This window comes from Cariama cristata, unplaced genomic scaffold, assembly GCF_000690535.1.
Source record: "Cariama cristata isolate BGI_N322 unplaced genomic scaffold, ASM69053v1 scaffold1524, whole genome shotgun sequence".
NCBI lineage: Eukaryota > Metazoa > Chordata > Aves > Cariamiformes > Cariamidae > Cariama > Cariama cristata.
The window spans coordinates 46,156-72,918 of record NW_009612176.1 but is presented as its reverse complement, the minus strand read 5'-3'; the positions used below and the strand labels follow the sequence as shown (position 1 = coordinate 72,918).

The following is a 26,763-nucleotide window of genomic DNA, read 5'->3' as shown; positions in this document are numbered from 1 at the left end:
AGGTCATTTTGTGCTTTTCTGTGCTGTGCCAAGCCTCAAGTGTAAAAAGCAAAGCCCCTCACCTTGAAAACCAGATAGCTAAAGATATTTTGCGCAGACTTTCAGAGAACTGCAGTAAAGTGTTATGGTCTGAAGACAGGGGGTTGGTTTAGGCTGCAGTAGGGTTAGGGGAGGTTCTTGCAAGCAGTAGGGTAGACTGGGATCTCCACCCCTTGCTGCAGTTATAAAGGCACTAACATCTAAAGAAGGAGCCAGGGAGGAGTTGAAGGACTGACTCCTTTCCTCTGAAGCGCTCGGTGAGGAATGGTACAGAACTGTTAAACTAGTAGGCAATGAATTGTTTCTTGAGAAGACAGCTTATCTCTTTCTTCTGTCTCCTAGTGAGAAAAATGTGGCTGAAGTTTCTTTTGGCTATTCTTCTCCTGCACGTAACAGCTGCAAAGGAACCTGAGCCGTAAGAACTACCATATTATTACTAACAGTGTTCATGACAAGGCTTTAAAGACAGTGCTAATTAGTGCTGCTAATTTTACTTTAAATATTAAATACTGTCATGACTCATCTTTTGTATCTGGAGAGCTAAGTTAAACTGGAATGTGGATGGCAAGTGAATGGTTGTCATTTAATATGAAGCAGACCTTCTGCCTGTTGCAGAACTGCCATAGAAGTTGATGTATGTGTTCAGAAAAGACAATAGCAGTAGTAACAGCAGGGTGCTTCACTAAAAGAAAGTGGATCCAGGACTCAGATAAAGGGCAAAAGGGCAAGAGTTGGGGGCACTGGCAGAGTTGTGTGGGGAACTCAGGACTTGGGAGCTGCAGGGCAGGAGTGAGGGGCACTGGCAAAGTGTCCGATGTTTAATCTAAACTAATTGGTGAGTACTGAATAACAACAATGATTTCTATTTGTTTCGTCCTGTTGAGGCTGTTTCTCCTTTCTCTATGATGTGATCACTTTGATGTTTGGATCTCACAGGCAGTATGTCCTGATGGTGCCTGCTGTCCTCCAAACTGACTCTCCAGGTCAGGTTTGCCTGCAGTTCCTTAACCTCAACGAGACAATATCCGTCAGAGTCATCCTAGAATATGATGCTGTTAACACCACTATTTTTGAAAAAAACATGAAAGCAAGCAATGGTCTACAGTGCTTCAACTTCACGGTAAATTAATTTTAATTTACATCCCAATGGAAAAGACATATAAGAAGGGACAAGAAAATTAGAGCGGAGAGCACAGGTGAGGAACAATCAATGGAAGAAATAAGACTGGGTGAAGGAAAAAGGAAGCAGAGGAGAGATACATAGTAACAGACAAAGAAGCATTTTTAATATACATAAGAAATAAGAAAGGTCCAAGAAAGGTGATGGAAGGTGATGAAGATGGTGGAAGTGAGACAGCTGTCTCTTTGTAGGAGCCCAGGCCACAGGGTATAGCTGTTCAACAGGTTCTGGAACAAATTTCTTCAAGACTAGTAACCTTCCCTTGTTTTTCTCTTTCCTCACAGATTCCTCCTGTCAATTCTGCCCCATTGGCTTTCGTTTCCTTCTCTGCCAAGGGCACCACAGTCAGCCTAGAAGAGCATCGGTCGGTGATGATCTGGAACACAGAGAGCATTGTCTTCGTGCAGACAGACAAACCCATCTACAAACCAGGACAGAGTGGTGAATATCTGTTTAGTTTATAACACGTCCCTTAGGAAGTAATATCTTCGGATAGAATTTCTCTACTGCGTGTTTTTTAGACTGAGCTACAGTCTAGGCAGTTTCTTCAGTGTTTCTGTTAAAACCATTACATATATTTGCTCTGGAGCTCAGGGCGTCATCTTCAGGATGGCAGGAGATTGTCATCCCATGGTCTCTATTATTTTCTCTGTCCCTTCCTTCCAGCTGACAGAAGAGGGGAGATTTTACTGCTGCTGTTTCATTACTGGTGACAGGTCAAGATAGTGGAAAGAGGTGATTAGATCACTACTTAAGTGCCTGGCATAAAACAATGCTCCCACAGTCTTCTGTCTGTGATGCTGGTCAGCATCAAAGACAGTCTAAAGACCAAGAGCAAAACTGATTATTTTAAAATTAATTAATTTTTTTTAAGACAAAATCATGCTATTTACCTTCCAGGTTCTGAAGGTTTTGGACTTTATATTTTCATGTTGTTGTTTTTCCTGCACTTATGCAATCCCCCTGTCCATACTTCTCATCTGGCTATCGAACAGAGCTCCATGTATGCAAAGAACCATTTATCTAGATCCATTCCTTAATTCACTTCTAGGCTTTAAGGCTTCTACCACACAGCTAGGAAACACTACGAGAATACTTTCCAGAGGTCGGACAAATAATATAGCCATTAGGCTGGATCAGCTATGCTTTAATTAGAGATGAGTTCTGTCTACGTAGATACATAGCATGAAGGAAAGCTTACTGATCAGAATTTGGTGCCACCAAGTTGTCCACCAAACATGGCCTGATTATTTGCCAAATGGCTTGGTTTTGAGGTGGAGGAAGCAGTAGACTAAATTAAATGATGAAAAGGTAATGCCTTGTGAGGACATTTTTGAAACATATTGTTATGTTTTTCCTTGTGCAGTTATTCATCATTCTCCTTTCAGTTTTTCTCTTATGGAAAAAAAAAAAAAAAAAGAAAGTAAGGCAACAACCTGTACAAGATAAGAACAAACTGAACTATGAGGAATTACACTGCATTAGGAAAAACTGACACTTCACCTGGTTCCAGTAATATTTGGAATGTTCATATGTTCAAAGCAACAAACCCTGCTTTAGAGATGGGGAAATGGAAAGGAACAGATTTGCCTACATCATGCAGACGGCCACTGAAAGAGTTATGGCTGTCACCTGAGTCTGCCTGACCTGCACAGCAGTTCGTACTCATTCGGTCATCCCCTTTCTCTGAAGTTAAACAAACTTTTTTTGAGTGTGAGAACTCAATGCTGGGGAAAAGTCCCCTTGGCAAAGTCTGTGTAGGATTCATTTACCTTCAGATGCATTTTATTACCTGCATCCTGTGCAAGTGGGACTGTTAGAAGTTTCAGTAAAACTGGGAGTACTAGTGAATGCAAAACATCATGCTCAGCTAAATAAACTACAGTTGATGCTAACACCCTGTGCCCTTGTCTTTCCAGTGATGTTTCGTGTTGTTGCCCTGGATTTCAATTTCAAACCTGTTCAGGAGATGGTGAGTGACCAGTAATATTCTCCTGTATCTAAAATTGCTGTGAGACAACCTCTTCTCAAATTTTAAATAAACAGTTGCTGTGGATAAAATGAGATGATGCAGAGACTAACTGCCAAATTGGCATGATTTTCTAAGCACATGCTGTAATGCACCCTTACATTAGTGTCACAGGGAAGAGTGCAAGTGTGTAGCAGGTTGGATTCCTGACACAACGCCTCCTGCTATTGCTGGGAAAGAGGCTCAAAAAAACCTCCACTTTGTTGCTGCAGGCATTATTATAACTCAGACCAGAAAGCCCTGGTTCCATCTCCTGCTATTACTGTTCAGCAATTGTTAATTGCAAAAATTGGCAAGTCATTTACCTGGTACTTTGCCTGTTTTAGAAATGGGGAAATGAAAATGAAAGTTGTTACCACAATTGTTGATCTCATCAGAAGCTTTCTTTTCATTGCCAGCAAGCTGTCTTCCTGCTCATAGTACATAAGCCAAGAGATGGAAGGGTCTTTACTGGCCTTCTCTCATGTTGTAATGCAGAAGACAGCGCAGCATTACCGAAGGAGCTGGTGCTAATAAGCAGAGTGAGGATATAAGATCAAAGCAGTCCAAATCACAGTTTACATGTACCCCTGTAACTCTACTTACTCAACTACTCTGGGATTGCACTAAATCCACTACGATCAGAAACTGCCCCGACATTCTCATGTCATCTCTTCCCTTTATGCAATTTTCTTATTGAAGTAAAACTGCTATTAAACTGATTAAAACAAGAGATGAGGATCTCTCATTACTGGTATTAGACTGACTATTTGTTATATATTTCTCGCAGTCCTGGGGAAAAATAATTAGTGTTTGTTCAGCCACCCAATATCTTATCCCACTTTGTTTTTCCCTCTTTCAGTACCCCTTGATTGCAATTCAGGTAAGAATTTTTTTCTCTTTGTATTGTATTATGCATGTAAAAATAGAATCTGGGGCACACATATTTATGTTGGTTTGTAAGTGTCTACACACAGCCAAATCTTGCTCCTGAGTACACTGGCAGAAATTAACAGAAACTTTATAAAATCCCAGGATGCTGTTTGAGTCTTACTCGCATGGAAAGCATACCTGTATTCATTTCAGCAATCAAAAGTTGTGCTGTTCTTATGCCTTTGACTCCCTTCCACCACCTCTGGTTTGCTCAACTTAGTTTGGGGTATATCTTTTCATAACTCAAGTGCTGCTGAAAATGATGAACAAATGTAGGCTGTGGATACAATTACTAGCTATGTTAGCATTTCCATGGGATTTTGTGATGATTTTTAAAATAGCAATCGCAGTCCGTATCTGGATAGCATTCTGGCAAGTTTTTATGTTACACTGTGAAGTCAGGTGACTTTATTTCGTTTGCAGTGAAACACACGTATTTTGAGTTCTACATGTGTTTTTCTGCAGTCAGTGCTTTAAAGAGTTCAATAAAATGGTGTGAATGAGTTTTCTTTAGTCTAACTAGCATAACATATACTGAGAGACAAATGACGCCCCAGCTGAAAAAAAGGTGACGTTGCTAAAGGCCAGGGTTTGCGTGGGATAAACTCAACTGAAGGGGAAACACAAAGAATAAGATTTTCTTTCTCTCCCCTCTTGACACAAAACTAGAGCAACGTATAGTAAAGAGCAGGGAACAGCAGCATTGTGCAACTTCCCCTGATGATTGAGACTAATACCTAGGCTGGCAGAGGATGCCTAAATCTGAGATCAACAGATGAGAATCTGGCATCATTAATAATCAGAGTACAAAGGCATCATTTATCTCAATGCACATGCATTAAGCAACTTCCCCAATGAGTTAAAGCAACTTGCCCTATTTTCTTCTTTGCTTCTGATTTCGTGTGCTAATAGCAAAAGATTTCCAAGGCAAACAAACAGTCCGTATATATTTTTTTTTTCAGGATCCACAAGGCAACAGGATCTTTCAGTGGCAAAATGTGACGTCAGAGATGAACATTATCCAGATTGAATTCCCATTAACTGAAGAGCCTATCCTGGGGAACTACAAGATTATTGTAGCAAAGAAGTCGGGAGATAAAACAAATCACTCATTCCTTGTGGAGGAATATGGTAAATGCCACCCGTTGTTTTTATTCAGAGTAGAAAACATTATTAGAGATCAGCCCCTATCAATCAACGCTTTTGCCTGCTAAAACGTCAAAAGCTTCCTGGCAAATGCAGCTTCAATTAGTTGTCATTAATAACTGGAGAGGAAAAAGAAGAACAATAAAAAGCCAAAGAAGAGAAATTAACCATTTTGCACAGATTCAGTCAGGAAAATAATCTGCATAACAAAACAAGTTGATTGTAAATTTCACTGTGACAAACTAACCTTGTCCCACCCATGTCCATAAACTTTATTGACCAAAGCTCTGCAAGACATCTACATATCACAGGATTCACCTCAGAAGTCGAGACTTCTCTTCAAGGCTTTGTAGAAATACTTTAGTGACCCTTTGCAGGTCAGGCCACTTCTCGACCATTTTCTCAGCCCAATTCTGAGATCCCATTCTGTCTGAGACTAACACTGATGATACATCCTCATTTTCTCTTTCATCTCAGGAGGGCCTGCAAGTTTACAGTCTGCCAGTGTTGGTTTTTTCCTTGTCATTCTTTGTCCTAGTGTTGCCAAAATTTGATGTCACAGTCACCGCACCAGAAAGCCTTACAGTCCTGGATACAGAGTTCACAGTGAAAGTCTGTGGAGTGTAAGTACCAGCTGCAGAGTGGTTAGGAAATATGTTGAAGAGCAAGAACTTCCCAAGGACTGGGGAAAGAAACAGAGCTTAGAGAAGAGACTAAAATAAACAGGGCCTCAGAAGAGGTTGCTCGGGATTGACTTGGTGGTTGGAGCTTTCATTTACTTGTGTGCTCATCTCATTTTATTGTATGAGTATTCTTTCCAGCTGGTGTTCAGTGGGTTGAATAAATCTTTTGAGAGATTCCCTGCTAAAGTGGGATGTGTCCGCTCTCAGTAACCCACTTCAGAGGGAGACCTTGCTACAGCAGAGCACCGTTAAATTCTAGCTGGGGTCTTAGTGTTCCAGCTGTCTTTAACTCCCCCTCCAACCTTAGTCCTTCAGAAGGCCTTTGCTTACTCTAACACCAAGATCTTGTAATTCAGTATTCAGAGTTGAAATCCTGATCCCCTTGCCCATATGAGGAGCTTTGCTTTGATTTCAGTGAGTCTAGAAATCCAGTCTAAGCTGAAGAGTGGAGACAACAGTCATAATTCGGTTTGTAACCGTGTCTTACCATCATGCCTACAGAGGTATTTATTTTTACATTTAAGGTGTGGTTTTGGATCACGGGTTTAGGATGATACAGAACTCATTAATATTTCAACTTCTCAGTCATATTATCTTTCTGTAACAGCAGGAGAATTAGGAAAAAGCTTGTGAAACTTCCATTCTCTGGTTTCCAGCTCACTGCTTGTCCTGGATTTATTCCTGCGTATGTTAGCTTAAGTTAAGCATCAGCTCATGGACCTGTTTCCTCTTCCCCTAGGTACACCTATGGCCAGCCTGTTGAAGGGAAAGTCCAGCTGAGTGTGTGCAGGGATTTTGATTCATATGGGAGGTGCAAGAAAAGCCCAGTTTGTCAATCATTTACCAAAGATGTATGATATGTAATTATTATTCCTCTTTGTGTCCTGTGTTCTTGCTTCTCTCCCTTTGCTCGTCACGCTTTTCTTTCTCTCTTTGATACTTCACTCTACTCATGTATTTACTTAGATCACTAGCTAGGAACTCAGGGCAGCTCATTTCCCTTCTTGGTTTCCTACAGACCTGAAGAAGGACTGACATGTTCCTTCTTCATGACTTAGTTTCCCCTGTGAAAAGTGTAGACAGTGATGTTTCCATCAGTCCTGTATAAACATGTTAAAAGTAGTGGGAAAAGAATTCACACACTAAAGAAGGGTCCCGTGTATTGCCAGAATCCTTTGAAAGCTGTGATCCTTGGTAACAGGATTTGTTTTCTTCCCTTTCTAGCTGGAGACAGATGGCTGCCTCTCCCAGATTTTCAGCTCCAACATCTTCGAGCTAAATCGCATTGGTTATATGAGGAATCTTGTCGTGAAAGCCATTGTCACAGAGAAAGGAACAGGTAATCCCTTCTAGACAGTCAGAAACAGCAACAATGATATGGTTGAAAAGGAGAGTAGGAGATACTCAGCCTCTGCCTGCTGAGTACAAGGATGTCTTCCTGAAGAAGAAGATCCATTTTTAGAAACACAGTGACCATCTCCAGGCAAATGCTAGCTCTGATGAAGTTATATGCAAGACAAAGTATATCTTCTCTTGACTCTGGACATGTCTTACAGGCCTGCAACTTACGGCTGCTCAGTCTATTTCCATAACTCGGGTAATGAGCAGTATACAGTTTGAGAACATGGACCACCACTACAGAAGAGGAATTCCTTACTTTGGACAGGTGAGCAAGGGCATAGAGGGCTTGTATTGAAGATGACTGACAGGCAATCACATGACAACAGTGATGGGAACATTTGGGGGAATGTTTGGGGCAGGGGGTGTTCTCCCCAAGCTTCTTTCTTTATACACAGTGCCTTTTTGGTAATTCTGAATGCTGAAGAGTATTAGTTCATTTTGATTTATTTTACTTAGATTCTGCCAGAAATACTTTGAATCAAAACAATCTATTAACTGGCATTTTTCTAACTTGCATTTCAAGCTTGATATAAATCACTGCCTCTCCCTTCAGAATTGACCATCATGTGCCAGCCAGAAATGAATAAAACCACTGGGGGATGAGGGAAGAAAGAGTAAAAAGAATTTAAGAAAAAAAACAACAAGGAAATAACAGCAGTTTCTGTTTCAGAAAGCTTTTTCATTATTTTATATTTCATGACAAATCCCACATAACTCTGTCAGTGGTTTAAAGGGTAGGAATAAATTTCTCTCTTTCCTTCAGTTCAGTGTTTTCAGTGAGGAAAGGATAAGGGGACATCTCACCAGTAGCACTGAAAGGAGAGAAGAGATTGTCTTTCAAGGATTTTTTTCCCCCTCTATATAACTTTCTCACTTGGTTCTCACTCCCGCTCCATTCTTCAGATTGCTGTGCACCCTATCACCCCTTCATGGAGGATGGGGGTCAACAGGCTCCCTGGGGTGATGTGCCACAGTGAATTCCTCAAACACACAGGTTCTCACACACACTATAGGTTAAACATGCTGAAAGACGTGTGGTAGGGGGCTGGGATGTCACCTCTCAGAGGCAAAGCTGCTGAGGATGGCTTCAGACAGCTTCTTTGTTTGTGTGAAAAAAACCCAAACCAAAACCCTCGAGGGTTATATCAGGGGAACTATTATCTGGAAGCCACTGATACTCATACTTTCTTAAAATGCAACAGATCCCAGACCCTGTCCTGCTGCCATCGCATGCCATTCGTGGTCCTTCCTTGCACTATGAAAAATCTCTTTCTGGCCATGTATTATACGCCTTCGCTTTCATTGCTTTCAGTCCCACTGAAGTCAACATCCACCTGAATACTTTTAGTTCTCTACTGTTATTTTTAGTTCAGAGGTCATTCATCTCCATACTGTTTCTGGACAGTGAAGATAGTCAGTGTCTTAGGCTTGTATTTAATTTATTATTGTATATTAAATACATAAACTAGAATATATTATATTCTGCCATCTTTTTCTGAAAAAACTTGGAATGAATGCTCAGTTCTAGCAACCTAGAATTTACCTAATGGTGCCTGTTATTTTTTATTTGCTTGTTTAACACATAAACGGCAGAGACAGTGGGGATAGAATCAGAAAAGTGTTCAAAACAAAGATATGGAGAAAAGGCCTTCAGACACTGAAAGTATCAGCAGTGGACTCTCAAGACTAAGGAAAAAATGGAGGAAAGGAACTGTACCTTTATACTGGAAATGTGTGGTTAGAAGGGACTGACCAGGAAAGAGATGAGACATGTTCTTGCTCCACAAAAGGATGTTATCAATGAGGTAGCAGATGCTGAGGAAGCTCCTGCTGCAAGCCTCATAAGATAGCTGAGATAGCTGCCAGAAAGTGAAGAGGGAGATTTCAGTTCTTATGTACTGCTTTGAACGGAGAAGAAAAAGCAATTCTACTGTGTGGAGAGCAAAGGAGTGCAAAACATTAGTATCTATGTACAGAAAGATAACACGCTGAACACGTCTCGCGTTCTCTTCTACAGATCAAGCTGGTAGACAAAGACAACTCTCCTATTTCCAAGGAGGTTATTCAGCTGTTTGTCAATAACAAGAACACAGAAAACCTCACCACTGCCGATAATGGCGTTGCAGAGTTTAGCATTGACACGTCTGAAATGTTTGATCCTGAGATCAGTCTGAAAGTGAGTACAAAACAAAGCTGAATAGGGACACAGAGAGAGATGACTGCTCCCAAACTGAACCAAAAAAGATGGGATGAGGTTTGAATTCTGGTAATAAAAATGTGCTTTCTCTGGTTCATTTACTGTTCTAGAACTCTCAAATATTACTATAAAACAAGTGAGGAAAACACCTGAGTTGTTGCAATGCAATGGCTCACTGCAAGACCATTGTGCTCCCTTCTCCTTACCAGTTTGCCTTTAAATGCAATTCTTAAATATATGCATTGTGTGAACTAATCGTTCTGATGTTAGTATGTGATAATGATTTCCCTAGTGACATATGTTTGTTTTCCTTTTCTTCCCCACTCCCTCTCCTCATCAGGCAATATATAAAACCAGTGACCAGTGCCACTCTGAAGGTTGGATAGAGCCTTTGTACCCTGATGCGTCTTTCTCCATCCAGCGGTTTTACTCCTGGACTAACAGTTTTGTGAGGATTGAGCCTTTGTGGAAAGATCTGAGCTGTGGGCAGAAGAGGATGATCACTGTGCACTATATCTTGAACACTGAAGAATACAAGAGCATCAACACCATGAACTTCTACTATGTGGTGAGCGTGGGGTTGTTGCATGGTTTGCTGAAAGGACTTAACCAAGCAGCTATCTGGCAGTCCATCCACAGCGATTATGGCAGTGAGTGCTCTTCCAGCTTTTGAGTTACCAGCCAGCACAATGACCAACAACCCGAGGACAGAAACAGCATGGAGGTGGTTTGGCAAAACTACCCGCTCAGGAAAAATGACCCCCATTTCTGGCCATGTCACTCTATTTCATAGTAAGGAACCACCTTCACAATGTCTCAGACCAGGGTTCTTGTCCCTTCTCGCCAAGAAACTCTTTATGGCATTCTCTGCCTTCCCCTTCCTTTCCTTTTCCTTCTGCTTCCTGACCAGTGACAAGGACCCCAAGCAGTAGCAGCAGCACTGGCAGAATCCAGCATGCCCTAAGGCTGATGTTTAAGCATTTGAAGCCATCTCAATGTACATGCCTTAATTGTCCTGTTGATGTACATTGAACTTAGTTGCCACTTTCTCCCTCCAACCTCTACCAACCCATAAATGTATTGCTCTTCTCTGCACAGGGCATGGCAAAAGGCAAGATTGTCCTTACAGGGGAAATTAAAGTTAATATTCAAGCTGGTAAGTTAAGTTGCCAATCCATATTTCTGCATTTAAAAAAAAAAAAAAAAAAAAAAAAAAGAGGGATGGTTAAACTGAGGACCAAGGCAAGACTTGCTGGATATGTACAGCAGCTATTGGGAGGGCTGTATCTCTCTCCAGCCATGCATGTGTGTATGATACTAGCACTAAGGTTGCTATAAAGTCAGATTTAGTCCTACAACTAGTTCACTTGATGTGAGTCAAGAAGTAGTGACCTGTGAAGATCTTCCCAAAGGATAATGTGAGGAACGCAGAGTGTCTGGCTTAGGGGGCTATCTGAATCTGGCACATGTTCAAACACCCAATAAATCTGAAGAGCATCTAGATCTAAACCCAGGCATGTCACCTCCTGGCAAATCCAGGATTTTTCAGTTTATCATCTAAGTACAGATTGCTCCACTGACTGGTACAGCTATATGCCAGTTGAGGACGGCTACTACAGCAGCAGATCTTTGCGCTTCTCTCCATATTGTTCCCTTTCTCTCTTCTAACAGACCAAAATGGCACTTTCACCATCCCACTTGTGGTCAATGAGAAAATGGCTCCAGCCCTTCGGTTCCTGGTATATACCTTACACCCTGCCAAGGAGCTGGTGGCAGACAGTGTTCGATATCCAGTTGAGAAGTGTTTCAAAAACAAGGTGAGAGGCACTAAGATACAGCAAGTCCTACCTGCTGTCAGATAAATACAAATTCTTTGTGCACACATTCACAGCAGATTTCCAGTTTCATTTCTTGTTTCCATCCACTTTGCTCAACGTTATTCTCTTCGTTCTCCTTTTTTCTCTTTGGCCTTACGTCTCTCCTCCACCACTACCTCCTGGCCTTATTGTCAAAAGATAAATCTTCTTTTAACATTAAAAACTACTTTTAAAGAAACCCACATTACTCCCAGATGGTTCCTGCCTCTCTTGAACTATCCTAGTGTCCTGTTTAGTTTAGACTGTCTGTTCTTCAGCACAGCGAACACATTTTAGCCTTATCCCTCTTGACTATTTAATCTAATTTTTTGCACTTTTTTTGTTGAAAAATGTAATTTGGGTTTACCAGGACTAAATGCATACGGGAAAGAAAGCAGAAATAGCAATCTAGGATCTAAGTTTTCCTTCCGTGTATTTTCCACTGGTACATTTTCATCTGTCATTTTGAAATCAGTTTTCACTCTTAAGATTTTTCTAATCTTCAGTTCCTGAAAGCTAAAAAATATCAAACATTAAGAGAAAACAAAACAAGCGAGATTAAACAAAACATTTCCAGTTACCTGTTGTGGTCCTCCCCTCTTATTTTTTCCCTCTCGTCTAACACAAATGTGAGATATATTTTGCTCTGAATAGGCTCAAAACAGAATCTGCTTTAAATATTTGCTAAGGTGGGACATTGACCTAGTGAAAATATGATTTACCGACTGTAATGCTTATTACATGCAGTCTGTGTCATAATAAGATTTGATTTGATAATAACAGCAACTTTGTTTTAAATCGCTTAAGGTAGGCTTCGATTAAACTGTCACAGGAGTCCAAGTGTGCTTATTGCCTAAGCCCCTGTTATAGCGTAGGCCTGGTCCACAGAGGCGGTGGAGACCAAATATCCATCTCCAGACAGATAATCTGTGCTTGAACAGAAAAGCCTTCTGTTTTCCTTCTTTCCTTCCATTCACACACATATCCATAGCAGGCCCGAGAAGTAGGGATTAGCCATACCAACACCTTTTTGATGAATTTCAGGTCCAGTTGCAATTCTCTGAAAAGCAGACACGCTCAGCTTCCAACGTCAGTTTAGTCATTGAAGCTGCCGCCAACTCCTTCTGTGCTGTGAGGGCAGTGGATCAGAGCGTGCTGCTCCTGAAGTCCGAGATGGAGCTCTCCCCAGAAACGGTAAGCTGCCCCAAAAAACACATTATCCCCTTCCACTGCTTCCTCCTCCATTACAGTGTCTCTCCACTTGAGATTGTTAGACCGTGTTAGACTTCTACTGCTTTTTGCACGTGCTGGGCACAAACCATCTGTAACAGGCAATACACAGCTTCTCTTTCTTGACGGTTGGAAGTCCTCTTTCATTTGGGATTTGGTTTAAGCAGTGACTGGTCTTTGGCAGCACAACCCTCTGGTATATCAGCCATTCCTCCCAGTTTTGTGTCATCAGCAAACTTGCATAGGGTACACTCTGCCCCATCATCCAGATCATTAATGAAGATGCTGAACAGGATTGGACCTGGTGTTGACCTCTGGGGTACACCACTGGTTACTGGCCTCCGACTAGACTTTGTGCCACTGATCACCACCCTCTGGGTCCAGCCAATGAGCCAGTTTTCAATCTAGGAAATAGAGCATTGTTTCAAACAGGCCAACATCTCATCTCTGCTGCAATTCGCAGCACATAACAATGTAATCAGAATTGATCTTTACACATACACAGCTTTTCTGTTTCTTTCCCTCTCCCAGATATACAACCTGCATCCCCTGCAAGACTTTCAAGGCTACATCTTCAATGGGCTCAATCTAGAAGATGACCCCCAAGACCCCTGTGTCTCATCTGACAACATCTTTCACAAAGGCTTGTATTACACACCTGTAATGTCTGGATTAGGCCCAGATGTATATCAGTTCCTCAGGGTAAATGTCCTGTACATTACTTAAATCTGTTCAAGCGAGTTTCCACTTATGTAGCTTCATGTAAAACTCATACATGGCAAACTCTCCTCATGGACATTGTTTTCAGTAGACTCTGGTGTCTACTGTGATTTTTCAGCATGCACAAAGCTCCCACAAGTCTCTGCATAGATGTCTCTGGGCACCTCTGTGGTGGAAAGGCAGGAATGGGAAAGAAGGAGGAATGGAATAAACCTCAGCTAAAGTATGGTTATGGTTGACACAGAAATGCGTTTTTTACAGGATATGGGCATGAAATTTTTTACCAACTCAAAGGTTCGACAACCAGTTTTGTGTACTAGTGAGACTGTAAGACCTCCACCATATTTCTTGAATGCAGCATTCATGACTTCTGCACACCATGTCAAATCATCAGGTAATATAGGGGACAGGAAAGAGATTTTATTTTTCTCCTTAAATGAAGTGGTATTCATGTGACATGGACATGGACAGTATTCATGAATCACATTGGTATAGATATTGGCACAGAATGAGATGGCTTAGGATAATGGCCAATGCCCAAAAAAACCTTTCAAGTCTATGCTTCTGATTGATGTCCAGTTTCATCCTAAGAAGTGTTGGCAATCAGTAGAGTGTCACAAAACCAACTGTTGACACTGATTCCCTTTTGACCAGAGCTTGTTTGAAAAGACAGTGTGACAGTGTGGACAGCAAAGAGATCTAAGAGCCAAGTGACCTCAGTTCTAGCCTTAAGTCTCGTGCTCGTATCTGGAGACCAAAGCACTTCAAGTAATGTTTCCTTTCTCTGTGACACCAGGTTATACCTAACTCAGAGATACATTAGTGACATTAATTAGTGTTTGTGTGGCATTACCAATAGTCTCAGTTAGAAAGAAATGGGTAAACCTTAATCATCCTTGGTACTAGTCCATGCATATTGAAAGCTGTCCTTTCTGGGAGTCTTCATCATATAAACCAGGTCTGACTAAGTTCCTATTATCTCTTACCAGCTGAAGTTGCTAGAGAGGAACGTGGGAAGAGACTCGTCCTTGAGACTATTCGGGAATTCTTCCCTGAAACTTGGATTTGGGATATAGTCCTAACTAAGTGAGTACTGCTTCTTCCCTCTCTTTGTCTTGTTTTTAAGAGTTACTAAGTATGTCCCCTAATGTCCTGCCAGGTGGCAATTCCTTGCCACCTCTTCTTACCTTTTGGCCTGGAAGACCTAGTTTTTTCAATCATCACTTGACCACCTGCCCTCCTCTTTTCCATGACAAAATTACCCTGTGCTCAAAGACATCTATTCCCACAATGTGTGTACCGTGAGTCATATTCCCTTCCTAAGAAGAGGGACACCTCTATTTAAAATAATGGGTCTGCAAAACAAGAATTCTGAGTTTTCTTTCTAAACTCAGGGAATGATGGGCAGAAGAACTTTCAAATGGACTTTTCTCTGAAGATTTGGGTGATAAGTTCCAGGGGGACTTGGATGTAGGTTTTCTTCTGATTTTCAAAACCTGTTGCCTCTACTGAGAAGCAAGGTATATGAAACTCACCCTTTCTAAACTCATCTTCTATCCATTCCCATCAGCTCTACTGGAAAAGCCAGCATTTCATACACCATCCCTGACACCATCACCGAATGGAAGGCCAGTGCCTTCTGTGTGGAAGAGTTAGCTGGATTTGGTATTTCTGTGCCTGCCACCCTGACAGCCTTCCAGCCTTTCTTTGTGGACTTGACCTTGCCATACTCTATCATCCGAGGAGAAGATTTCCTGCTTAGAGCCAATGTCTTCAACTACCTTGACCACTGCATTAAGGTGTGTACTTCTGCCCACGTTCTTAGACCTTACCACATCTCCAAAGAAGCTGCAGCAAAATGAATGATGTAGATGACTGGATCTGTCCCTGCTCTTGATTGATGTACTGCTCATTCTGTCTGACGATACATTATCCTGACTGGATTTGTCCTTCTAAACCATTGCAAAGCAGAGGGAGATCTGTGTGACCTGTGACTAGGATGAGTGTATAAGCAACTGTCTCGAGACTATTAAAGGAAGGAAACAAGTGATTTGCAGAGTATCGTTCACCATCCACAGTCATGCAAGCCATCGATGGTTTTAGTGAGGTCTTTTCATTAGGTGTTCAAAAAATGTTTAGATGTGGCACTTTGAGGCATGGTTTAGTGGGTTTAGCAGGCATGGTGGCATTGGGTATACGGTTGGACTTGATGATCTTTGGGGTCTCTTCCAACCATAATGATTCTATATGTGAAAGTGTGAAGAAATGAAGGTCTTGTGCTTGCCAAACAGAAAGAACAGGGAAGAGCAAGAAGTGGAGAGCAGACAAACCCTTATTCTCTGGGGCAAAAGTTCCCAAAAGTACCAAAACAGGGAGCACAAAAGTTCAGTACTTGACCTACAGAGTATCTGTCCAGCTAGAGGCTCTGTTGCCTCCAGGCACGGGGGGGCTGTACTCTCAATATTCAGTATTTTTCAGGCAAAATGGCTCCAGACCACAGGTGCGCTGCACCTCTGCATGCAGGGAGCTTATGCACAGTTTAAAGGATACCCAAAGAAAGAAAAATAGGAATCTTCTGTTTGGCTTCTTGTTTCTTATGTTGTATCTAGGAATCCTGAAAAAAGAGGCAAGTGTAGAGTCTAGATTTCTTCTGGTTGATTTGAATGCTGAAAATCAGCTCTCCAGACTCACAAGGGGATCACCACCAAAGGAGGAAAAATCAAGACACAGTTTAGGAATGTTTTTTTCCAAACTCAGTTAACAGTTTGACCTAACAAAACAAAAAGACTTAGGGTTTTAAACATCCTAGAAAAAAAGATCTCCGTTATTGAGGCTTTCATCTCTTAACCTTGTTTTTCAAGTGTTCCTACAACAACAGAAGAAGAAACACTAATCGGTGTTTTCCTTTGCAAGTTAGTTCAAAGTCATGAGCACCAGGTCAACTGAGTATAACTCAATATCCTGATCAGGAATCAGATGTATGCATAGAATATTTAACATTTCAACGGAGAATGTCATGAGAAGCAAAAGGGAATACTGTTAAGGTTGCATCTGATGGATAATTCATCTAACACCATCATACCAGGCCTTAAATCTGCTCTACGCTGTTAACACGGGACATAAACAGAGACTACCTCACCTCCCTCTAATAATAAAGCACCATTTGCCTATGGTACAAAAGCTTCATCCCATCACACCCCTCTTTCTGTTCTCAGATTCATCTTTCGCTGTCAGATTCCCTTGATTATCAAGCCAAACTCATCTCCGCAGAAAATGATGGATGTGTATGTGCCAAACAAAGAAAGACCTACGTCTGGAATATTTTCCCCAAAGAAATTGGTAAGTGCCTTTGAATCTACCTGGTTTTCTGTCCTGAGACTGATACTAATCAATTTATACCTCACCTGAAAAACCTAATCCTCTTCCAACTTGGAGAACTTGGTCTACTACTCGTCTTTCCAGCTGTCTGGGCTAAGGAGCTCCTCCTCAACTCCAGTGTGTTTATCATTCCCATTTTCAGAGATCAGTTCTCTTCCCATATGTCTCACCTAGAGTGACTGACCATTCATTATGTTGCAGTACTTGATATCTGTAGATATTCATTATCAGATGAAATTTCTTACTTTAGCCATTATTCTGCATGATAAAGGTCCATTTTTTTTTTTCACTTTTCTGCTACTACTTAAGGTAATGTAGTATTCAGTATTACTGCAGAGACCAAGGATGATGAAGCTTGTGGAGACGAAGCACCTAGGAACATCAGTATCAACTACAGGGACACCCAGATCAGAACACTGTTGGTTGAGGTACTGCTGACAACTCTTACTGTTTGCCCTGTACTCCTTTCCATGAGGAGAGAAAAAAGTAGCAAAAGTACCGAAAACAAGTAAAAGTTTTTCAGGTTCCCTAAAGATCTCCTGGTTTGACTCCACCTTCATCTGGTTGGGACGAGGTCTGGCTGTTCAATCTAAGACTAAGTCCACTCCCATCTGATGTCCTCTTCCATGAGGATCAGTGGGTGTTGGTAAGTGCATGTCTCCCTCATGCAGAGGAGAAACTGGAAGTAAGGGACTCCATCTGATGGGAACTCCCTTTTAGTAGCAGCCACATCAAATATAAACCTGTAAACTGTTGCTTCAATCCAGCTGCCTTATGGTTCAGGAGGATGGGGCAGGGATTGGCTCTTCTGTCACTGCATTTCTTCTGCATACTTTGTTCTCATCCACTGTATGTGTCTCTTCTTCCCATCGCCGTGCAGCCTGAAGGCATCACAAGGGAAAAGACCCAAAACTCCCTAATCTGTACAAAAGGTAAGGGTCTTATATACTGCTGTCCTGAGAGGAACTGAAAGGAAGGTTGGTTCTTTCCTGCAGTGCTCGTTGATGCTGTCCTTCCCCTTTTCCCCAGAGTTGCCCAAATGGCAGCTCGTGTGAGTGTTACAGTTCAATTTTCTGCTATGAAATTCCTGCGTGATCTGGTGCAGGTCACTTTGGCGGTGTCTGTGCTGCAGTCAACAGTGCTGAGATGCTGAAGGAAGGCTGCTGTGAAGCTATCAAAGGGAGATGACTTTTTTTGTGCAAAATCTGTCATGCATTTCATGGGCTCACGTTGACTGCTGTCCTCTATTCCAAGGAGAGCTGTAGCTTGCAGTTTTCCACTTCCAGTGGGAATGGGAGAGGGAATGTAACGTTTCCTTCCATACCATCTCGGTGCTGACAGCAAACAGCTTCCAAGGTTTCCTGAAAGCTCTGCCTAAAAGAGGCACAAAAGTAGCCCTGACCCTCACCAACCAACTCTCCCCACTGAAGAAATGCCCAGTGTTCACAGACACTAGAGCCTGTGAGCACCGACCTTACCGTGTTCGACTGATTTCTGTTGAGCAATGACAGTTACTGCACCATTTGGTCTGTTTTTTCACAAGTTTGGTTTTGCTGTGCCTCCTTCTCTCTTGATGTTCTTGGCAACAGCTGTGAGTTTCTGTCTACTGCTGCCTCTTGTGTGCAATTTTGCACTGTGCAATTTCTACCAGGAGCAGTTCACTGCCATAACCAATGTTCCTGTACAAATAACCACAACACACTTACCATTTTTCTCCACAGATGATGTGGTTATTCAAGATGTTGATCTAGATCTACCTACAAATGTGGTGGAAGGATCAGCCAGATCTTCCTTTTCTGTTGTTGGTAAATAAGTAATTAATAAAACATAACAAGAAAGAATATGTAAAAATATAAAATGAAAACTTTTTCAGGATTCAAAATGTGAGTTTCTATTCCTTGTGTGGGAAACTTCTGAGCAAAAAGACCAATCCTTTTCTTGTCCAGTAATGCTCTTTGCTGCGTCAGAGAAATGAGGTTTAAATATTGGTTACATCCTTCTTCACTTTTCTGTTTAAATTTATTGCATTTGAATGTTTTGGTCTGAAGTAGCATGGTTCTGAGTTATGACCTCAGCCAGACTCATGCCTGTATGACTTTTTTTCCACTCACCCACCTGCAAATCAGAAGTGCCAGTGGAATCTTTTCACTCTTTTCCTGAAAAGGACCTGGACTTGGTTACACAACTCATTAGTCATAAAATCTTTGCTTTGTAATGTTGGTGACTTCAACTCATTCCAGAAATCCCTTGCTGGGTCTCTGCTATCTTTCCTAAAAATAACAATTTAGAGATGGTCTATGATACATCTACATAACCAAAGTCCCTTACCAGCATCAGTTGTTAATTCTGCAATACGTGGTTCACTGTAGCACCTCTGAGCTGTTCCCCTTCCCTCCTCTGGAAACAGAAGTTGCCTGGAAGTTCTTCTTTTAATTTTTTAATAAGAAGTACTTGCTTGAAGTGGCACTAAAACAGGTAGTGTTTCTGTTCTGGGCAATGCCCCAGCTAGGCTTTCCATGACTCTGCCTACGGAACAGAAATTACTGTTTATTTCAGTGACCATGAGTTGTGCTAATTGCCCCTGGCATCTCCTCTTCCCCAGGCGACATCATGGGCACTGCCATGCAGAACGTGCATCAGCTCCTCCAGATGCCGTTTGGCTGTGGGGAGCAGAACATGGTCCTGTTCGCACCCAACATCTACGTCCTGGACTATCTGAACAAGACAGGGCAGCTGAGTGAGGAGGTCAAATCCAAGGCCATCGGATACTTAGTGAGCGGTGAGAGCTTTGTGCTTCCCATACAATGTATGCTGAGATTCCCGTTGAGGCACGGCAATCAGAAGCAGCAGCATGACTATCCTAGCAGTACGACACCACTGCTGTAGCATAGCTCAGTGACCCAAGGGCCTGCCCTGATCAAGACATTTTTTATCCTTGCTTTATCTTCTTTCTTTCCTTATCCTATTTTGCTGAGACTCAACTGTCATGTTTCCTTTGATGTTCTGTCTTTCAGTCCCTTTGTCGTTTTCCACCCAGGCACAGCATGTATCCTAATCCTGTTAGCTTAGTTGGAGCGTAGAGCTGATACAGCTCTGCCTGTTCTTTGACTCAGTGTTTCTGCAGGACAAGATGTTCCACGCTTCCATTTAAGCTCCTTCAGGGCTCCCCTGCTGTTTGGTAGATATACATTGCCTTTCTTTTCCCTCTGTGTTTTCAGATAAATCTTATAGCTAACAGAATAGGGTTTTGATTTTACATTAGGGAACACTTCTTCTTCCATGTTTTTGCAGGCTACCAGAAGCAGCTGTCATACAAACATCCCGATGGATCTTACAGCATCTTTGGCATGAGAGATAAAGAAGGGAACACTTGGTGAGTGACTGGGAGCAGAAATGGCTCAGGGATGACTTTGAATTGAATTCACGTGATGCAGGTAAGAGGCATCTTTACTAGCCAAATCAGATGTACAGAGCTCGCTAGGACTGGGGCTCTGTAAGTACTAACAAAAATGGCTCTCCACCCCCTGACAGGTGCGGTGCGTAGAAGGAAGGTGATCCCTAAAGACCCAACTGACTTTTTGATTCACACTACTGCTGTCTCCCATGAAACGCAATGCACTGTGGTGCTTTGTAGCCAGGATCAGCCCCAGAGAGTGGTGGACACCCTTCCTGTGTCCCATCTAGCTACTATTCCTTTAACTACCCTCTCCTGAAGGAGCACACAAAGAGAAAGCAAGCCACCAACATGTTGGCTGTAACTTATGCATAGCATGAATAGGAGGGCTGACTTTTTCTGCTCCTACTTCCAGTGCTCCTCTCACAGCTTCATCTTTCCCTTGCAGGCTGACTGCCTTTGTGTACAAATCATTTGCACAAGCTAATCACTTCATCTATATTGATGACAACGTCCAGACTCAAACCCTGGTGTGGCTGGCAAGCAAACAGAAGCCAGATGGCTGTTTCCGAAGTGTTGGGAAACTCTTCAACAATGCCTTGAAGGTGGTAGAGAATTACTTCTTGGTCAAATTTGCACCCTTTTCATTAAGAACATGCTCTCCCATTACTGTCAAAACCTATACTTTTTTCCAAATGCCTGTCCTCTGACAAGGGCTAACTCTCCACACCTTACAATGATTTTTTTTCAGCTCAATCAGTATCCCCACACTGTACCTTTTACATCTAATGAGCATCTGAGATAGGGTTACAGGACTGTTAGCTTGAGGGAGTGATGTTTCTTGAGGTGATAGCAATGGTCTTCTCTTGATTCAAGAGCTATTTAAGAGCTATGTGTATGCTCTCCTTCCTTTTGGACTGCCTCCAGAACTGGCCACACTCTCCCAACTGGGATATGGCAATTTGTATTTAAAGACTTCTCACCCATGGCATTCACTGGTTATTCCTCTCTCCGTGTCCTTTTCAGGGAGGAGTAGATGATGAGCTGTCGCTTTCTGCCTACATCACCATTGCCATGCTAGAAGCTGGGCACTCCAGCTCGGTAAGGAGACCTTCAGCTGCTGGTATTCAGCTGGAACTGTTCCCCAGTTGTTCACTTGGCTCCAGCATCTGTTACAAATTTTCTACGTAGTAAAGATGGAGAAAGAGAGGGAGAGAGAGACGCCAGGGAATGTGACCCTGCTCTGTATCTCCACTAGTTGCTGTGATAGATAAGTTCCCCACCTCCGTATCTCTTAAACCACCAGTGTTCAAGTAGAAGTTGTGCAGACCTCAGTGGGATTAGATCTGTTTGAGACACCCAAGACATTTAGTGGGACCTTTTATTTTCCAATAGAAAAACTTGACAGGTAGTGACCCACACACTATGGCTTAGCCTCAAACATGGCTCAATCAAGATAGTAAATTATTGCAGGTAAATCCGTAAAGTCTACAAATGGAACTAAAAGCTATGTTGGAATATCAAAGGTCCATCAGAGTAAAAAGACGATCTGTCCTTTTTTAAAAGTAACTAGTACAAAGGAGACTAGAGAGATGTTAGGCTTCAATATATCAGTTTCTCCACCTCCAATTTGTCATATCATTTCTGAGGACCTTCCTAATTAGTGCATTAGTGAGGACACAAAGACAAACTGTGAACATTTTTTATTTGGTGTAAACCTAGTACAACTCCACAGATTTAAATTAAAATTACACCAGAGTCACTGACGATAGAGACTACCAGGTTGGATTTGTTCAAGACAACAGACCCTTGACTACAGAAGTGCAGAGTGAATTACTATCATGGAGGTAAGCAGAAGGAATTAGTTGTGAAAGAAGCAGAACAGGCTTCTCTTTATAGACCGATATCTTTAAGAACACATTGAAAAGCTACTTGATTTGTCTGATGTTTCCTCTGAAATTCGTCATTAAAGAATTCTGTATTCTCTCTCCTGAAGTCACTATACAAACTGAAGTCCCATTCTCAATGCTGTGACAGTGACAGGATGAAGAACAGGTTTAAAGAAAATAAATGTTTGGCCAGGTGAAGACTACTGTCCTGAATTAGACCTGTATGGTTTTTTGTTTTGTTTTGTTTTGTTTTTTTAAAGTACCCTGTAGTCCGAAATGCCTTTTTTTGTCTGGAGACTGCAACTGAGAAGAATATCAGTGATGTTTACACTCAGGCACTCATGGCCTATGCTTTCTGCTTAGTTGGCAAGGCAGAAAAATGCGAATCGTTCCTTAGAGAGTTACAGAAATCAGCAAAGGAAGTTGGTGAGTTTCAGCCACTTTGGGAACTTGGGAAGTGGGAAGAGGGAACAGATCTCACTGATGGTCTAACCTTGACAATACTGAGAGTATAGACATATGAACCAATCTCCACTATGGAGTTAATTTATAGCACATCTGTTGCTCTGTAGAGAGTAATTGTGAGAAAGAGGCAAGGACACAGTACGTCTCTGAGTACGTAATCCATCTTCGTTGCTCCTCACCCTCTTTGTTTATATTCAGATGGCTCACAGCACTGGGAGCAGGAGGAGAGGTCCCCATCAGAAAAATCTCCCTCCTTCCTTGACCATGCCCCATCAGCTGAAGTTGAGATTACCAGTTACGTGCTGTTGGCATTGCTCTACAAACCCAACCAGAACCAAGAGGATCTCACAAAGGCATCAGGGATTGTCCAGTGGATCATCAGGCAGCAGAATCCCTATGGAGGTTTCTCTTCCACCCAGGTGCCAAAACTCCTTTCCACTCCCCAACCATCCCTAGAAATCTGGGCACTGGTTCAGGATGCCAGTGGGGCTTTGACTACCTAGTCTTATTTCTCTTTTGTATCTGCTGTCTCAAACACAGAGATCAAGCCTTTCTCTTACAGAAGCCAAAATACTTTTTTTTTCCCCCTCTTCTTAACTATGGAAAATTTAAAGCCATATAAGACTAACTTGACTAGCAACAAATACAGATATTCCTGTCGGGGATAAGTCTAGAAAACAGCAAGTCCCAGCTGTTATATGACCAAGAAGTGCTCTATAGTTCCCTAGAAAAGACATGCTTTGCCATTATGAAAAACTCTAAAAGTGTGCTTTAGTGCTCAGATTTTATGTTCTGAGACCTTCATATGAGTAGAGAGGTTTCTAAAACATACATGCCAGAATGAAATGGCTCCTTATATATTGGAACCCTGGAATTATACACAAATTCAGAGTTTCTTCAGCCAGGATGAAGCAACTGTGCTTTGTATTGGAACCATGACTTTGACCTCCTCTGCACCAGTCGCAATGTGTAGCTAACTGTGTTGTATTACTTTCTTTTCCTTCAGGATACAGTCATTGCTCTTCAAGCCCTTGCTGCTTATGGTGAGGCCAGCTACAATTCTGTTACACAAAATAAAGTCAAGATCACTTCCAAAAGGCCGTTTGAGAAGGTATTTATCATCAACAATGCAAACAGGCTCCTGCTGCAACAAACTCCCCTTCCTGAGGTCCCTGGGAAATACAGCCTAAGAGTGAATGGCAGTGGGTGCGTACTCATGCAAGTAAGTGTCTGCTCCCCTCTTCGTTATGTCTCACATTCTGCATACAGTACAGACATGTTTTTTGATGATTCTCTACCTGACTTCTCTTTATTTTTCCTAACTATTTGATTTCCCTGAACTATTTAAATACTCTTCTCCCCATCGTGCATTCTGACTCCTGTGGAGTCACAGCATGGAAAAAAAAAAAGAGTCCTTTCTGATCAGCAGCTGGTTTCTCCCTGGGAGATGACTCTGGGTACAAGCACCTTTGTTGTTAAAGAGCAGAAGTCTGGTATGCAAGGTTCTTCCACATACAACCAAGAGCAACATTAACAGGAAGCTTCACCAAGTCTGACACTTGTTTTTTGGAATGCAAAGAAAAACCCTTGGCATGCTTGAACAAAAGTTTTTTTTTCCTCTTGCAGACAGCACTGAGATACAACATTCACCTCCTAGAGGGGGCCTTTGGATTTTCACTCTCAGTACAGACATCAAACGCTTCCTGCCCACTGGATCGACCAGCAAAATTTGATATTGTCCTCATAAGCAGGTAATGCGCCATCAACAAACCAGCTGCGTTGATGACAAGACACGCAGAACGATTGTGTGTGTATTCAGTTCTGTTTATAAAGTCAAGAACCATGAGCTAATCAATCTGTTGGTATCAGCCTGTAAGACACAATATCCCAAAAGACCTTATAACAGTAAGTGATGGTGGTAGCACTTGGCCCCTTCATTCTAGGGGCCTCCCCAGTGTCTCCCATCTGAACCAGTCAGCAAGGGCATGTGATTCACGCCAGCCTCCCCATGCTGAAAGAGGCCAGGAACAGAGAGCTGAGGTTTGCTTCCCCAGACATGGTCCAGACTGACAAGGACCTCTGTTGTTTCAGTTACACAGGGAAGCGCAGCAGCACCAACATGGTCATTATTGACGTGAAGATGCTCTCCGGCTTTGTTCCTGTTAAATCTTCCCTGGATAAGGTAAACTACGGGAGCAAGATTAAATGAGTCACCCCAGGGACAGAGGAGAAGACTGGTCGTGATGAAAACAGAGACCCAGTTAAGAATCGTTCACCCACAAACCCTGCAAGGTGTTTGCATGGCTGCACTGTCTTCGTTATTGGGTAGAGGGAATACCTCTACAGGCAGCTGCGAGCACACAGACCTTCCCACATTAAAAACTCGGAAGGATTCCAGCTAGAGCCTGACCAGCTGGCAGCTGTAACTGGGAGGTGGCACTGCCCAGGTAGGGGAAGCGTGGGAAATCTGCCAGACTGCTTCTGAAAACTATACAACACCGGAGTCAGGCAGTATTCCCCAAACGAACTGCAGTGCCTGTCATGTAGCTGGGAAGTGCTCATATCCCCCACTAAGTCAACTGGCAGGTTTTGCTCAGTCCTCTCCATCTATTCAGCAGCATTTGAACTCTAAAAATCAGCTGCCAGCCCCCTGGCTAGGAACAGAACGAATCCACAGCTGTGCAGTGGTAGGGTCTGAGGTAGCACTTGTTTTTTTATTGGTTTATAAATATCCTTATCTCCATTTCCTTGTTTTAAAGCTCATTGACGGTCATACAGTGATGCAAGTAGAAAACAAGAAAAACCATGTTCTCCTTTATCTGGAAAATGTAAGTTCTGATCACTGCCTTTTTGATTTTCACAAAGGATGCAAACAGTATCTAATAGATGCACCTACAGCATGGATACACTCTATAAAGTGCATTTGTCACGTTCCCTTCCTCATCAGTTTTCCCCTGTAATCACTAAGCTGCTCACTCCTCAAACTGCATGTAACATCCCAACCTCCCAAACAGCTGCAAACTGATGCCTGCCCTAATAGCAACTAGAAATAAGTTAATCAAAAAAACCACATAGAAATGAATCAAAATTCTTTCTCCTTTCAGTTAATAACAGATAAACACCAGAAAAGAGGTTCCCTTGTGTGATTGTCCCCTTGGTAGGCTTCTTGTATACCTCAGTCTTTCCAACGGGACATGAAACACTGCTCTGACCTCCTCTGGAAAGATTTCCATTCCTTCTCTTATGCTAGTTCATTCCCAAATTTAACCTGTAATCTGATCCCTAGATCAGAATTTAAATAGTAAAATTACATTTGCTTGGGGCCCTGCAGAACTAACAACAGAAGCCAGTAATGTAGATTGATTCCCAGTTTATTGGTGGCACATAATGTTCATGTCTGAAATGGGAAGGGATGGAATACCAGACGTTACCGTCCTGGCCATTGGGAGATCCTGGAGAATTAAGCTCAGTCCTTTGGGACATTTTTTCCCTCTCTGGCAATAGGATGTGTAATAACTACAGAAGCAGGATAGGAAACCTACAACTCTTCACTTCACTTTCACTTTGGACTCTCCAAACATAGTTCAGATAATGGATGTCCCACGTCTGTATGTGTGGCATCAGTGGGATTTGGAATATACAATCTGTCAGTTACCACCCTGGTCTGCTCCAGATGGTGGTGTACAAATAAAAAGACTTATGCGATCCCTATCCCTCCATTCCCAGATCTCACAGAAGAAAAGGAAAGAAATCACTTTCTCAGTTGAGCAGGACTTTGTAGTGACCCATCCCAAGCCAGCTCCTGTGCAGATCTATGATTACTATGAAACAGGTAGGTCTTTGATTTTAACTGGTATGAAGTTTGGAGGAGGGACAGGGACAGCAGAAACACCGCATGCGTTAAGGGACACCCAGAACCAGCCCTCCTGGAATCAACATTCCTCTGAACTGTATCGGGATCTGGATCTAGTGCCAGGGGAGAGGCTCATTTCACTTTAGTGAGCTTGGTCTCATGCCCAAGGTGGCAAGCGGGCATGACTAGGAAGTTACAAAAACGCATGTGCCAGAATGGAGGAGATTTCAAGGATCTCTGGCTTAAGCATACATAGGGTTTATCCACCTCCAGGGAAAGGCACGGGAAGTGGTGTCCAGGCTAACGGGAACATTTCTTTCCTTCTCCAGAAGACTATGCTGTTGCTCAGTATACGTCACCTTGCAAAGATGGTGTTGCAGAAGCGGACTAA

The 26,763-nt window shown here is 42.3% G+C and overlaps 1 protein-coding gene across 1 annotated transcript; it reads left to right on the top strand.

The window, feature by feature from the left end:
• Window positions 1–332: 332 nt before the first annotated feature.
• LOC104160391 (ovostatin-like) lies at window positions 333–26,763 on the top strand. Its single transcript, XM_009698501.1, has 35 exons — window positions 333–454; window positions 976–1,159; window positions 1,504–1,660; window positions 3,139–3,191; window positions 4,090–4,110; window positions 5,123–5,291; window positions 5,845–5,929; window positions 6,729–6,840; window positions 7,214–7,328; window positions 7,546–7,655; window positions 9,408–9,566; window positions 9,928–10,155; window positions 10,686–10,743; window positions 11,259–11,404; window positions 12,488–12,637; window positions 13,205–13,375; window positions 13,655–13,787; window positions 14,383–14,479; window positions 14,964–15,192; window positions 16,609–16,732; window positions 17,081–17,199; window positions 17,652–17,703; window positions 18,493–18,576; window positions 19,374–19,550; window positions 20,063–20,144; window positions 20,614–20,770; window positions 21,192–21,266; window positions 22,315–22,480; window positions 22,718–22,938; window positions 23,526–23,741; window positions 24,146–24,270; window positions 24,611–24,701; window positions 25,279–25,347; window positions 26,246–26,351; window positions 26,702–26,763. The coding sequence occupies exons 1-35, from the start codon at window positions 333–335 to the stop codon at window positions 26,761–26,763; spliced, it is 4,425 nt and encodes a 1,474-aa protein (XP_009696803.1).

Coding starts and splice junctions, on each gene's coding strand:
- LOC104160391 (XM_009698501.1), top strand. CDS start 333: ATGAATTGTTTCTTGAGAAGACAGCTTATCTCTTTCTTCTGTCTCCTA. Junction 15,193..16,608: donor ACCTTGACCACTGCATTAAG/GTGTGTACTTCT, acceptor TTCTGTTCTCAG/ATTCATCTTTCGCTGTCAGA. Junction 26,352..26,701: donor CTATGATTACTATGAAACAG/GTAGGTCTTTGA, acceptor TTCCTTCTCCAG/AAGACTATGCTGTTGCTCAG.